Source organism: Scyliorhinus canicula, chromosome 5 (assembly GCF_902713615.1).
Source record: "Scyliorhinus canicula chromosome 5, sScyCan1.1, whole genome shotgun sequence".
NCBI lineage: Eukaryota > Metazoa > Chordata > Chondrichthyes > Carcharhiniformes > Scyliorhinidae > Scyliorhinus > Scyliorhinus canicula.
This window is the reverse complement of record NC_052150.1, coordinates 47,912,355-47,928,654: the sequence shown is the minus strand read 5'-3', so window position 1 is coordinate 47,928,654 and position 16,300 is coordinate 47,912,355. Positions and strand designations below refer to the sequence as shown.

Below are 16,300 nucleotides of genomic sequence, written 5' to 3'. Positions count from 1 at the left end.
ATAGTGTAGATGGGCTTTAGAGTGGTTTCACAGGTCAGCGCAACATCGAGGACCGAAGGGCCTGTACTACGCTGTAATGTTCTATGCATGTTCATTGAGTAGAACCCTTTTGGTTTGCGTAGTGCGACCTGCCGTCTGCAGGGCAACATGCATCCTGTCGCTCACCCCCTGGACCGAGGGCATCCTGTTGAAGCCAGAGGAACCCTGCTGCCCAGGCATCCTGGTAGGTTCGGTCCACCTTGTAATGGATGTATTGGGCCTCCATGACAGTTCGGATGCAGCTGTGCACCAAGCTCTGTGGGATCCCACACAGTACTGTGGGAACATTGAAGGTGAGATCTCCTCATTCTTATTCAAATTCACAATTTCCAGTAGCAGAAGCCATCCTCTCAAAACTCCAGGCCTGGGAGCAGCGCCGTATCAACCTCCATGGGGGTCGCTGAGCGCAGCCCTTCTCCAACCACATAATGTGCAGGGTGTGATCGGATATTAAAATCGGCAATTATCATCATCTGTGGGACTATACTAATCGCTGGAGATCAGCCAAGGTTTCAATGCACTTTATTACTAAAGAAAAAAAAAACATGGCAGACAGCAGAGGGGCAAATTTAGCATGAGGGTTTTTAAAAAAAAAACTGGTAGAACTGACTTTTTTCCATTTCATATTCAACAAAGCAAGGGCAACACTGTAACACAGTGGTTAGCACTGTGGTTTCACAGCTCCAGGGTCCCAGGTTCGATTCGCTGCTGGGTCACTGTCTGTGTGGAGTCTGCACGTTCTCCCGTGTCTGGGTGGGTTTCCTCCAGGTGCTGTGGTTTCCTCCCACAGTCCAAAGATGTGCAGGTTAGGTGGATTGGCCATGCTAAATTGCCCTTAGTGTCCAAAAAGATTAGATGGGGTTATTGGGTTACAGGGATAGGGTGGCAGTGAGGGCTTAAGTGGGTCGCTGCAGACTCGATGGGCCAAATGGCCTCCTCCTGCACTGTATGTTCTATGTTCCTTACAGAATACATTTTATCTGTGTATTAGTTGTAATGGGACTCTCCTATATTAAAGTGCAGCTACATCTAATGCCGAACTTTCTGCTTCTCACCAAAAGGAATAACACTTGCACTGGAAAACCCTTAATTAGACACAAAATGGATAAATGGTCCATTTGACTGGTAACTGCAATATCATTAGCAGAAATTAATTCAAATTTAAGGAGGCCATGATGGCGCAGTGGTTAGCACGGTGGCATCAAGGACCCAGGTTCGTTCCCGGCCCACTGTCTCACCCCAACAACCCAAAGATGTGCAGGGTAGGTGGATTGGCCACGCTAAATTGATGCTTAATTGGAAAAAATTGGGTATTCTTAAAAATTAAAAAGAAATGAATTAAAATTTTAAATTTATCTTCTGAATTCACTCAAACCAAAACCACAATGTCAGATGCATGCAACCGCTTAACTGACAAATTTAGGTAAAAACAAACAGGCTCAACATCATGCATTTTGTGCTTCAATTAAGTTTCAACACTGCCTTAAGAAACTTCAGTACATAAACCAAAATATATCAGGACAACTACCCCAAAGCACTATATTCATGGATGGTCGGGTTGGGTTCCTCAAGGGACATTGAGTTCTTGACATCAATATAACCCTGGATTTAACATCCATGTTTGGACCAGAGGCAAGAGGACAGTAGCTGCCCCGAATAGAAAGGCTGCATTTGGCCAAGGATGGCGGGCATCAAGGAGCTGAAGCTCCCAAATCAATGGGAATTGGGGAACTCACCTCCCTTACTCCCCAAGCCTGTTCACGATCCATGAGGCACAAGTCAGGAGCATGGACAAAGCTTGATTGGCACCCCATCGATCATTAAACATGCACTCTCCCCCACACCAGTGTATAGTAACAGTAGAATTTGCAGTGTGCCATCTATAGATGCACTGCAACAATTTACCAAGGTTCTCATGACAGCATCTTCCAGGCACATGACCTGCATTATCTAAACAAAAACTATGGTTGAATGTCAGCAGTTTCTATGGTAAGCTGCTGCATGGCAGTACATTGGTTAGCATTGCTGCCTCTCAGCACCAGGAATCTGGGTTCAATTCCAGCCTTGGGTGCCTGTCTGGTATCCTCCCAGTCCAAAGACATGCGGGTTAGTCAGGTTGGCCACAATCAATGTGCAGGGTCAAAGGGATGGGGCAGGGGATTGGGCCAAGGCAGGGTGCCCTTTTGGAAGTTGGTGCAGACCAAAATGGTCTCTTCTGCACTGTAGGGATTCTGAGCTGGCTTCAAGATGCATGGTGTTCATTAATTTCTAACCCATCTTTATTTTATTGGTCTCAAAAATATTCGGAAGAGGTGCACATGAATTTATACACTGAAATGGAGACTACTTCAACTGATCTAGCTCAAATTATTTTATATTGAAAGAGATGGCCATGGTGAAGTGAAAAAATGACGACCAAAAATGCAAAAAGGAATTTTATTTATTTTATTTTGTACAGAAGCAAAATTCAACCACTCACAATGAATGAATATAAAAAGGCCATAAAACCCCAAACCCTAATATAGTACTTCATAAAAAGGTCTTCTGCCCTGGGAAAAAGGTAATTTTTACAAAACAAATCACTGCACAAATCCAGAAAAAAAAAATGCTTTAAAAAAGATATTTTGTAATACTATGTACAAATAATTACATCACTAACAAGCCGCACAAAAAAAAACCTGTCAACTCAACGTTGCATGAATTACAAGCACCTTTTCATACTGAATATACAACAACTATGTGAACAAACCAGGACAAACCATATCTGGTGTACAACGGCAAACCAATCAACAAGTTAAAAACAAGTGACAGCTTAACCAGCTTATATTATGAGCCAAGTGCTGGAAGTGCACGTAAATGGACATACAAATAGAACATGTCAAGTATGCTCAGCAATATGCACTCTTATAAAAATGCAAAATTTGTCCATTTAATTAAGCAATAAAAGCAGTGTAGAAACAAATTCTATTATTTAGCCTTGAGCATCACCACCGCTCAAGTACATTAAAAAAATCTTTTGCTATTCTGAAAGACTAACATTGTTTAGATCCTTTATGGATATCCTGTGTTTAAACATATCAAAGTAAAAAGCCATCATTATCAGACCAATCAAACAATTTGAATACGGGTATGTTAACAAGAGCAATCCATAATCCTACCATGTAAAGCACTACTTTTCTTTTCCGTAAAAAGGAAGAATTTAATTGCGTGTTTTATGGAGGATACAGTTAAACGGAGTTTAACTACTCAGTAGGGAATAATGTTTTAAGCTACAAAGCCATGGAAACGTGAAAGATACTGCAATAAAAAGTGAGTCAATATCAAAGCTACAATACATCAAAAGCCATTATTTGTGACAAATAGTTCACTTTGAAAACTCAACCTACAACAATGGAGTTCAATTATTGTTTAATTGAATAGGCTGTCAATATTCACAGTATAATCTTTAGTGATTTTGGATAGCCAAACCAAAACTTTGTTTTTCTTTATGCCAACTGATGTTAAGATATAATCCACATAACATAACTTGCTCTCGCTGCTCTGTACCTTGCCCAGTTCATTTTACTTCCCTGCCTTCTCCACAAAATTCATCCATTTCCGGAACTAAAAGTGGCATAGTACAACATGTGATTATGAATCAGCTTGACTGAAAAACAGTAAGATATAGGCCCCTACCCAGGATTATCAATGTCACTGAAACATACAAGATTCAATGCCATTCTTTACTCAGCAGAGTTGCAGATGGGAAAATATCTATAATGGTGGAAAAATAATGATTTGGTGTGAAAGGAGTTAATCTAATGTTTATGCACAGATGGTCAACATTTAATGGATACACTAATTTTCAAACTCAAGTCTTTGCTCATGGAAGGAGGATGCATATTAAATAGATAAATGTAGTATTAATTGTGTTTTTGTGAAGAAATGACTACAGGCATTTATTTGGAAAGAAATATTTGTGATCAAGAGGGTGCGATTTAAAGTGTTTAATAAAATACCTGTTGTGCCTTTAAAAAATTGGGGGAAAGAAAGGCAGGTACTGCAACTTGTTTCTTTCCCTCCCATCTTAGGCCTTACTCACAACAGCAGTTGCCTGCTTCTGAAATGATGTTTGCTGATATGAATCAATTCACAATCAGCAGAGAGTAATGAACCAAACAAAGCGAAGAAAGCAAGTCAGTGCTTTGATTTGAAAATTAATGGGTACTCAAAGGCAGCACAGTGGTTAGCAGTGCTGCCTCGCGGCAGCAAGGACCCGGGTTGACTCCCGGCCCCTTGTCACTGTCCATGTGGGGTTTGCACATTCTCCCAGCGTCTGCATGGATCTCACCCTCACAACCCAAAGATGTGCAGGGTAAGTGGGAAAAAAAAATTAATGGGTACTCAAAATGGAGTAATCCATTCAGCAATGTTGCTTATAAGTGTCACTGACCTCCAATGTCAAAGAACTTTGCAACATTCTATAACTCATTAGGAAATATTCGGTGTGTATGAGGGCCACATGCTAGCCTAGGTTGTCATTCTACAGGCTAATTTCAGGGATGGGAAAGTATAGCTGTGAGGGTAGATATGAGATATATGACGATGTTGATTGGAGTCAAGAAGGTTAAGAGTAGGTTTTATGGAGATTTAAAAAATTATAATGGGTTTTGGTCAAATAAGCAAAGACCATCCCCTCTGATTGGGATTTCTGTGATAAGAATTCATCAATTTAGTTGGGGTGCTCTTTCCAAGGGCTGGTGCGGACTCGATGGGCCGAATGGCCGCCTTTGCACTGCAATATTGGTCAGAAATCAAATGCTTAACTTAAAAAAAGAGTGGGGGTTGGATTTAGCTATAATTTACAATCCAACATGAGCCACACCAGAAGCTGGTTTAAACATGTCACAGAAAGCCACAAGAGTAATAAATGAGTATTTCTCAAAAACTAGTTTCAAATTTCATACCTCAAGGAGATAATCATTCAAACTATGCAGGGTGTGTGAAAGGAAAATCCGTGTAATGATTGCATTTGTGACAGTTCCAAACTCCCCTTCATGGATGCAATTGCTATTAGTGCAAAACTGTATCTTTGCAAGAGCTATTGAGACTCTTTCAGGAGCACAAGATTCACTTAATTAGGAAGTCGTAAATGAACCGGCTCAGATTTAGCCTGACAGGAAGCCAGCACCAAGTGTAACTAATATGTGGCACTCTGGAGCAGAGGTGAAAATATTTCAGATAAGAAATTTTTTTTAAAAGGTAGCGGAAAGGACTGTTTGCTTAAATTAAACTGTTACATCAGTTTGGATGGAGTTTTATTTGCAAAGTGTACCCAGTTTGCTGTAGACAATGGCAAGCATCATTTTCTTGCTCTTAAATCTGTATTCAGGAATGATATACATTTCAGAGCATATTACAATAAGCAGTCTTCAATTTAAAAAAAGCACTGAAACTTGAGGGGCAAGATGAGTTTATGTAAAATACCTGGTATAGAGATCACACCTGAGCATTATCTAACTAACAAGCAAACCATTTATTTTGAAATATTCAGACATGCTGTCTCGTGATCAGACATTCGATATTAAGTTTGTCCATCTCTATACATTTGTTAGGTTATTACCTAGTGGAGAGTTAGTACAGTAGCAGGTATCAAATCAGTTTCACAAAAGGTTGTTAGTGTTTAGACATTTTAGAATTGACAAGACGAGGGTAGAAAAAGAAACAGCTCATACTTCACAATGCAACAGTAATTACGCATTGAATCAACAGTCCTGGGATTGTTTTAATCATTGGCACAATTACTCAAATGTTCTCTTTTACAGAACATTTTAAGATTATAATTTCAACACTTCAATCACCCGAGGTCAAATTTGTTTTATTGAATATAATGAAAATACGAGTGAATGGAAATTACTCGAGGGGATTAAGTGATTCACACTGCTAACTAATTATGGGGCAGTGAGTGTGGTATGATGTTTAGTGATTGTAGGGTTAAACACCAAATTCTGTAGGAAGAAAGTAGATAAAATGGGGAAAGAGGCAGCCAAGACCCTCATTAACAATAATTTGAAACATTCAAATGAGCAAAGTAATGCTTATGCAAAGAGGCATCAAAGACTTTGCCAGAAGTGACACTGTCAGCACGACCAAATTTGTAGTATTTTACTTCTCCTGTAACGTCAATGCATTTTTCCCCAGGAGGAAGGAGACTTCCACATCAACTAAGTTTTTAAAAAATGCCAAGGCAGATAAAGATTGCTTTCCAAATGGGGTTCAGCAAAGATAACACGGTTGTACATTAATCTCATCCTGCAACATATCATGTAGTGTTGCCTAACACCAACAAATTCTATCTTGCTTTTATATACAAGGTTACATATTTCTGCAAACCACTGAGTAACTAGGCAGCGCACTAAATGGCTTTAAATAAACATGACAACATTTTTGGCTTAAAGTAGGATTCAAGTTAAACATTACCATTTAGGTTATTCTTGGCCTCTAGTTTCCAACAAGAAATATTAGCCAAAGTGTGGAACGAAAGGCACCTCACCCCAAAAAAGCAAAATGATCTGCCCATTTACTCTGCTACTTTGATTGTCCAAGATTACAAACGGCTCCCTACGCTGCTTACATCATACAATTTGTGGGCCAGCTATGCCATCATTTTCACTTGATGCAGATTGCTTATGCAAGTTTGTGCAAGCTTGGCAGCTATTTTCCCCAATCAAATCTTACCAAGTTTTAAATTGTGTTTCACTTTCCTTAATTCAGACATATTGAATCCCAAAAGCACAGATGGCTTGTACTTCATTGCTTTCAAGCACAGTGTTTGTTTGGTGCTGAACGCAAGAGCAACGTCACTCTTCCACAGCCACAAGACTGAAGATAACATCTCGATTTCTTTATTACTGGGGTATGGTTGTTTGTGAAAGTAGTCAAGTAGGAAGAGCTTCCTTTCTTCATAAGAGCTTTCCTCAAAGCCTTTTGGAGTCAGTGCCAAAACGGTAGATGGGTCTGATAATGATGGAGTTTGTGAAGTGCTTGCAGTGTCATCCAGTGCCGCAGGAGAATCTTCATAATCGTTTGCTATCACATTAGTCTTTGTTCGTTTAGGAGGCGGCACTGCCAAATCTCTTTTGTCTCCATTTGAAAGTTCATTCTTGTGCTGGACAGTTTCTGGAAACTCGCGCTTCGACTGAACACATTTTTGCAAAGTGTTATTTTGCTGTTTATTAAGGCCTCGACAACGCAACAGATGAAGAGATATTGTTGAATTTATCATGCTATCTGTGTACACACCAAGGCAGTGAATACACTTGAAAGCCGGAATTTTCAGCAGTGGATGAATCATGGATGCTACGTGATGATCTTCCTGCAGATGGTTTTCATATTTTAAGTTTGAAAACTTTTTCCCACAAAATGGGCATTTTGAACGTTGAGGCTCTTCGACAGAACTTTCTTTTTGTCTGCATACCTCAATTACTAAAGGTGCATGAGGAGAAGACATTTTGTTTGGAATAAGTGTCAAGTGAATATCATTCGGACCCATTTTAACTTCTGGCAACTTAATAGTAAAGTTAAAACTGCCACCATTTATTTCGGTAGTAGTTGAAACTCCATCTGTAACGTTTTCAACAGCTTCAAATTTCAGCCCAGCATGCAAGGCCTTCACATGTTCTGAAAGTTTGGAGAGGTCATGGAATGTCAAAGAGCAGAATAAGCAAGTCAGACCATGCATTAGTAAGTGGGAAATCAGCACATTTTTATCCACGTAGCTTTGACAGAAAAGACACTTACTGGTGTGAGTACGTACTCTCTGCAGGTAAGTAGCACAGGCTACAATCTTCTCCGGTTTGTTAGACCATTCCACAACTTTGTGTGCTGTTGCAACATGATTATCATAAGCACTCAGTGGCAGCAATGCACTGCACACTGAGCAACTCTTCCACTGTTGAGCCTTGGTATTTTGTGTGGTCAAGTCTACAACTGTAGCTACGCGTGCACTCTGTTTCTGTCCCACTCCCAATGCTCCAGGTGCAACCTTAATTTCAGGGGAGGATCCGGTTTGTTGGTGAGAAATAGAAGTAATTGTATTTGTTTGGGAAATATTAAATGGCACTGGAGTTGTAGGAAGCATCCCAAGTTTGCTAGACGTTATATCACCTGGTGTAACGGGCAGAGAAAACTGAACTGGGGTCAGAGTGTATGCAGGTGCACCATTAACATGTTTGCTGCTCTGGATTAAATGTCTCACTGTTTGTGAACCAGCTGGCAGGGCATTTCCAGGAATATGGTCCATGGTCAATCCCGGTGGCATCAAAAATGCCTGAGGAAGGACTGGACCTACTGCTCGGATTGTAAGGTTATTCTGGGTGACCTGAAAAGTAGCAGAGACAAGGTTAACATGTGTTTGTTTTGGAGAACCTACAGGACCAACCGTGGATACAGTTACTGGAATCATATTGTTGTGCAAAGGGAAAGAATTCATATTTGGCCTTAATGATCCCAAAGTTACGGGCTTCATATTTTGAGGAAGTGTCAATAAATTAACTGCCTGTTGCATGGGCGTTGTTACAGGTGATCTGACACAGGTAGTTGATGGTATAGGTGGGGTAAGAATATTGGTCGATTTCATACACGAAAATACTGGTCCAATTGGTCTGACATTGGGGGCCGGTGCAGGTGACTTGACACAGGAAAGAACCTGTCCAGTTAGTATGGCATTAGGTGATGATACTCCTGATTCCACACTCGGAAGCACCGGAAGAGAAGCATTGCTCATCTGAGGCTTAGGAGCAATTTGTAGCTTAGGTCTCAGCTCTGTTATATGTCCAACTGTAGCTTTCACTGGACCTTCCACTTCCTTATGTCGATCCAGAATGTGATATAGTAAGGCATCATAGGTGACCATTTTCATTTGGCATCCTTTACAAAAATACTTATATACAGAAAGTAGTACCTGTTCCTCTATCTGACCAATGTAAGTATTTACTAAATTGCCAAAGTGTGAGAGAAAAACATGTTTCTTTATGGCATACAATGATACATCTTTGTAGGAGCACACTCTGCAAAAATAAAAAGGCTGGACTAGGTTTGATATTTTGCCCTGGAACATTTTGGGTTGGATCTGTCTTATTTGATCTGCACTCGCCTGGATAGCAACACTGTGTGCTTTCCGAGAATCAGAATGGAACATTTTAACATGTTTCTTCATTCTCTTGGGATGAGAGATAAATGCACAATGAGGACAGCTAACCATCAGTTCCACATCCATTTCATCCTCATGGGAACATCGCATGTGACTCTTGTAAGCAGAAATAAACTTGGTTGAAAAATCACACAGGCTGCAGCAATATGGTTTTACTCGGTAGGCCTGCAAATGAAAATGAAATACATTTTTAAAATGGACCAGAAGTGAGAGTTACATTAACATAGCACCTTTCACAACTCAGGACAGTCCAAAAGCAATTTATGACTCCTCCAAAAGGCCCTGGACAATGTAGCACTCCTTCAATAAGAATCAGGCAATCCCAGATGTGCTGTTATTGGATCCTAACAACAGGCTTGGAAGGGGCTGGGGTGAAGCCTGGACTCTCACCCCATCACTGCTGATTGCTACCTAGCAAATAGCTGTAAAGGAGCAATTTGAAAGAGTCAGATCAGGACAGAGTTTGGTCATTGACTATCCAGTGACCATCAAGGCTCACAAATAAATAATGGGCATTTGACAAGAGCTGACTGGCACCCATGAAGTGATAACCCAAAATAGGAACCTTTACAAGAGGAGACCTGATTTGAATCCCCCTACTTCCCCACCCATCCACAATTCATTGGTTCCATCAATTTTCAGTCAAAAACCAATCAGTGAAAGACCTTTAGTGTCACTATTTCCTTATTAAGATGTGCACTTTGCACTTCTCTATCCAAATTGTAGATATAAAGAAACATTCTTGAGCAGTGCCTTTTTGTTCCACCTTTCAAAAGGTACACTTGCTGCCCAACAGGATTTTCAAAAGTGGGCATCAGAGGTTTAAGCTGCAAGTATCAAATGATATCAAGTCACCATACTCTGTACATTTACTATAAAGTTTGTTCATTATGACATACCATGAAAATAAACTTGGGGCTTACTGAACTTCTTCCAAACCTCAAAAGCATATTGTAAGTTATATCCGCTATTGAGAAAAGTATATTAAGATAATGTATTCTTGCATTTAAGTTCACAAATTAAATCTCAAACAAATACTTTGATTACCTTTGCCTTTTTACTTGGCTGCCATAAGGAAACGTCATTCCAGCATGTGTTCCTAATGTAGTAATCCCCTGGATTATGACTTTTAAATGCCTGCAATTATATGAACATTTTTAGCTGCGGCACATTGGCACTTACAAAGAAACACAAAACAAGTTTCCGCAGTTAGTGTTCAAAAAAAGGTTCTGAACTTTATGCAAGATGGGTCTTTTTCAATTTACAGCATGCATCAGGAGAGGCCTAGTTATATTGATAGTTCATAGTAAGCAATCACAAGTTAACAAACAATGCATACATCCAAACCGTTCTGCAGAACTACATTACGTGACAATCTGGACCAGAACGCAGGCACTTACCAGGGACTTCAGGAAATGGGCATATTCAGCAGAGTAAAAAAAGAATGGAAATGCCACCCTACTTCTCAGCTTCACACTTTTCCCTGAAGTACCTGGAATTGGCATTTTGCCGGATTAGGAAGCCTAGACAATATACTTAACTGTGAGAAGTCAATATTAGCATTTGAGTATTCTTATGTACACTTCACACATCAAAGACAAAAAAGGAAGCCAAGACAAACATTTACATGTATGTCAAGGCCAAATTGTGGAGCGTCCAAAAAAAAAAGAAAGGTCACTTCTCTGACATTCAGACCAGTTAGAACAGCTAGACCAAAAAAATGATTTCTCCATTTCAGTTGCAGTCCCAAGTAGTTTGTGTTGCATTTGCACCAGTGTCCTCTTCAACAATATTGACCCACCATCACCACTTACCCCAACCTGCCACAAGGGTAACCCCGGTCAGATTTCACAAATTCTTTTATATTGAGGTAGTGATAAACTGGTGGACACTCAAATATCTAACTAATCCCCGCATTATTGACATTTCTACTTGCAATTCCCTTCCAGAAACAGACCACCACCCAGCTGGACATTCCCTTCCAGAAACACAGACCACTACCCAGCTGGGCATTTTGACACAGAACCACAATATCCAAAGTGCGAGTTGGATAGAAAAAAAGAAGAAAAGAGGAGGTATAGGTAAAACGGAGTGCAACCTGAAATCATAATCAATCATCCTCAATTGACTGGTGTCACAGATCTTTAGAGTCATCTACCCTTTAATCATAGAATTTACAGTGCAGGAGGCAGCCATTCGGCCCATCGAGTCTGCACTGACCCACTTAATCCCTCACTTCCACCCTATCCCCGTAACCCAATAATCCCTCCTAACCTTTTTGGACACTAAGGGGCAATTTAGCATGGCCAATCCACCTAACCTGCACATCTTTGGACTGTGGGAGGAAACCCACGCACACACGGGGAGAACGTGCAGACTCCGCACAGACAGTGACCCAAGCCGGAATCGAACCTGGGACCCTGGAGCTGTGAAGCAACAGTGCTAACCACTGTGCTGCCCTATTCATGAATGTGGTCCAGAATAAACAAGAGCGCAAAAGGGTTTAAAATTCACCATAGGACAAAGGACTTCCAGTGGCGGCTATGTGGCGACTTGTTGGGTGATTTTGGGGAGAAATTTAAGTAGTTTGATGGGGTACATAAAAGTAATGCCCAACAAGTATAATACAAGGCAGCAGATGGGCAAGAATGGGAGAGGGTCCAGACTGGTGGTGGTGTGCTAGACATCAGAATCCTCACCACCTTCGAGGACCGTGCCCTGGAGGTGACTAGGGTGGCTGAGGACAGGGCGATCACCAACGCGGGGGGTGGCCGACACCGCAGGAGGTGAGGAACCACCAGGCTCCACCCAGATCAAAACGGGAGTGATTCCCTTACTGACTGACCCACCCCTCTGTAGAAGTCGATTATTTCCTAATACACCTGATAGGTAAAGGATAGCTATTTAGGATAAATATTAAGCCCCAGTTTTACCCATTATAAATTAAGGATTTCAACACACTCAACCTCAGGTCATCTCAAAACATACAGCTTACAAAACTGCATAACACAGCATAATTCACTTTACTAAGTTCCATTATTCTAGCAAGACAGTACAACATAAAAACAACAGAAACACAAAAGAACCTGATACATGCAAAAGCAGTAGAGATTAAAACAAACATGAATACATTTTTCAAGACAGTATCCAAGGACAGGGCAGGCTCCATAGCAACAACACAAGTAACATGAAGGCTCTATTGTTATAACAGCTAAGTCAGCAAAAGGCCAGTTCAAGCTGGTTGCGATAACAGCAGAATATCGCATTCCTTAACATACACAAGAATGTAGACACAAAACAATGAAAACTAATGTTGCACATTCAAGACTGACAGCTAACCGTCAAATCCAACTCATTTGATTTTAACCCAAACCAATTAGGATTACATAGGGGTGTAGATAGATGGCTAAAGACTGATATGATTTAGTATAACCGTGATAGACCGTACGGCCATCTTTTTCCTGGATCATTCTATACTTTGATCTAACTTACTCGCTGTCTCTATTTTTCATATTTTCACTTTTCCACTCTAACTCTTGAAGTAAACGCAAGCTGTTTGCCATAAGCAAGAAAATCATTTCTGTATCATTTGAAAGTTAAATTGTATACAAATTACTTCTCTGAGTCCTTTTGCATGCTAGACTTATTAGAGAATAAGATTTAAGTGATTCTCAATTGTGATCAAATAGAAGACAATAAACAATTCTTATTTGCACCCGGGAAGTGTTAAATTTCTACTGAGTTTTAGTGTTCACAAGTGCCACTAAATCCGCATGGTAGATTTCTACAACTGGTGTAGTTCGGCAAAAGGGGGAGGAGCTCTGAGACAAATCAGACAAAATCGGATGACATTGGACGAAATCGGAGGTGTTCGGAAACCTTCGGAACAAGTCGGAAACGATCGGGGAGAATACTTCGGAAGACGAACGATCGTACGGCTAATGGAAGCCCAGAAGGACGGAAGATCCAAAGAAAAATGGCTCGACTGGGGCAAGAAACATCTTTTTCACCCATTAAAAGTCTTAAAGCCGCATCAAGCAGTGCTTCGACCGCTAGAAAGGACATTTTAATAGACTGTGTTAATTCAATCAGGTGCTGGTCATTGAAACCAAAATAGAACAGGGCTGAAAAAATAGTCACGGTAGTATACACAGATTACACATAGTTGCCGACCAAAAAATTGGGTGCAAGGTTGAATATATGGCAGAAAGAAATCCTAAAATAGATTCAGAACCTTTAACCGGCAGCGAACTACTTCCCACAACTTCCAAGGGAGGTAGCGCTGTACCGGATGTCTCTATTGACGATATATTGGGTGATTTTGGATCTTTGATTCCTAGACAATTTGAACTATGCAAAATTTCAAGAATCAAAATATGATATCCCCAGAGGACAGTGGTCCCTCGATAATATCGAGAGAGCATTGGGGGGGAAATAAATCACACGCTTGCACAGTGAAGAACGTGCAAAATGGTCTCTTGCAATAATGGCACAGCTTCGCAGACAGCAAGTAGTAACTGTTAAAAATAAGTGCACTAAAGATCAACTAGCCGCAGTTGTTGAGGAATTACGAGATGCAAAATCTAAACTTGAGCATTATGATCAGATTAAAACATTGCTGGAAAACGAAACCTTTAAAGTTCAGCAACAATCTTTTCAAATTGGAGAATTGCAACGTAAAGTTATTGAAACAGAGTCAAAAAACCAACAGTTACAGACAAAAACTGAGCGAGTCGAAATTGAAAATTGCAAGTTAATCGAAGAAAGATGTATTTTGGAAGGTGAAATGAACAATTTTAAAAGACACTGCAAAATCCTGACAGATGGTCTTGCAGCTTATAATTTAAACCGAAGCACAAATGTGAATGTTAGTTCTGATGCAAGTACTCTAAGCAACAGTTCCAAATCCAGTTTCACCTCCAAATTCAATTTCACAAATAATTCCTGTTTCTCAAACAGTTGCACAAACAGCTCCAATTGAACAAGCAGCCCCAGTTGCACAATCAGCTCCAATTCCACAGCCGAGATCAAGTGTCAGGACTAAATCAAAATCTAAATTTCATTTGCCAGTTGAATCAGATGAAGATAGTGATGAAACACGTTTCCTAGAATGCAAAATACTAAATTGATTCGTTTAGCCCCTTTAAAATGCAAATGGGTTAAAGTTGGAAGCAAAGAAGTAGATGAAGGTGGTACGGTTATCACTAAAATCATATTTGACCACCATTGGGTTCATGATGTAGCAGACCCTGAAAAAATTGACAGATGGTCTAAAGATCTTCAACACCCAAAAAGGGGTGGTATGACCACATGGAATCAAGTTCACAGATTGAAATCCATTTACCATCTCCACCCATTTGATGGAGTACAAATTCTGACTATTATGGTAGCACACGTGCCAGCGCAATTCTTGGAACAGAGGTAGAAGTTGCCCTTGGAGATGATTTGCAAAATTTAGAAGCTGGTTGGCTGGCAGTCAAGAATTGGCTATTAAAATTTCGCCATCCGAGAAACGATTGGTCGAAAATCACATCTTGCATTCAAATATATACTGAAGATATTCAGGATTTTGAAGAAAGATTTTTACATGTTTGGATAGAATACTCAGGAATGACACTTGAAAATGAAACGGACACTTGGGACACAAGCACTTTAGGTCCAATTAAAATGACTTTTATAGCCGGTATTAAACCTGAAGTTTCTAATGCCTTGAATTTGATTTTACAAACTTGGGTCACAGCTGGTACATATCGCGACATAGTTGACAGATGCATTCAGATAGATAACCATTCAGATGCATAACCAGGCAATCTATAACACTGCAGCTGCTCAAATACAGCCGATGTTACCCGTTGCTCAAATTCAACCTGTGTTACCCGCTGCTCCAGCGCCTGCAGGAATATCAGCAATAACTACGGTTTCACCAGATGAGTCAGGGCAAACATGTACCCTTGCTCCATTAAAATCACGCAAGAAAATGTCACAACGTCTTTTATGCAGTAAGGTAGGACATTGGATAGCAACATGCTATCATAAACAACGGATCGAGTCAAGAAATGACAGTGAAGTAGGCAGTGATCACAATATGTATCCACCTCGTGGACAATCACGTAACGCGCACAAACAAGAAGCACCTAGGATTACTTTCCAAGACACACCCAGACTTGCATACAGGGATTCTAGACCCTCCCAGCCACTGACCACATGTGCATTCTCCCACAGGATCCACCAGCCGACAGCGTCAGCCCATCCTAGGTGGCATCCTCTTCAGTCTCTCCACGAGGACACCTTGGAGGAGAGCACCGAGGATGACACCGTAATAGCCGCGTCACAGCTGTCATCCCCACCCTCGACCAGCACAGACAACGTGCACCTCAGTGGGAAATGTTAGTGGTCAGGCTTCTGCGACACAACCTGGTGAGCACCACACTGCTCTGACAGTAGTCAGAGGTCTGCTGGATCCCAGGACCGGATGTTGAGCCTCTGGAAGAGGTCATCCCGGAGCTGATGGGAGACAATAGAGTGCAGCTGGGACATTCAAAGGAGATGACAACGTCACTCCAGCAGATCCATAGCCACTTAAAGGAGTCCCAGGGGCTATGGGCGCAGATGTCACCGGTAATGCGTGGCACCGAGGCCAACTCTGATGGGTGGCGACCGCAGTAGAGAGCCTGATGCATGATAGAACATAGAACATAGAACACTACAGCGCAGTACGGGCCCTTCGGCCCTCGATGTTGCGCCGACCTGTGAAACCTCCTGAAGCCTATCTGACCTACACTATTCCATTTTCATCCATATGTCTACCAGTTACCACTTAAATGCCCTTAAAGTTGGCGAGTCTACTACTGTTGCAGGCAGGGCGTTCCACACCCCTACTACTCTCCGAGTAAAGAAACTGCCTCTGACATCTGTCCTATATCTATCACCCCTCAATTTAAAGCTATGTCCCCCTCGTGTTGGTCATCACCATCCGAGGAAAAAGACTCTCACTGTCCACCCTATCTAACCCTCTGACTATCTTATATGTCTCTATCAAGTCACCTCTCAGCCTTCTCCTCTCTAACGAAA

The 16,300-nt window shown here is 41.1% G+C and overlaps 1 protein-coding gene across 3 annotated transcripts in view; it reads right to left on the bottom strand.

The window, feature by feature from the left end:
- Window positions 1-2,462: 2,462 nt before the first annotated feature.
- The window catches only part of adnp2a (ADNP homeobox 2a), a 71,124-nt gene continuing 57,286 nt past the window's right edge, over window positions 2,463-16,300 (bottom strand). For all 3 annotated transcript variants that reach the window (XM_038797008.1, XM_038797007.1, XM_038797009.1), the window contains 2 exons: window positions 10,277-10,366; window positions 2,463-9,394 (listed from right to left, as the gene is read on the bottom strand). In XM_038797008.1, coding sequence (XP_038652936.1) covers window positions 6,746-9,394; window positions 10,277-10,366 — 2,739 coding nt within the window. In that variant the 3' untranslated portion in view covers window positions 2,463-6,745. The remainder of the gene's footprint in view (window positions 9,395-10,276; window positions 10,367-16,300) is intronic.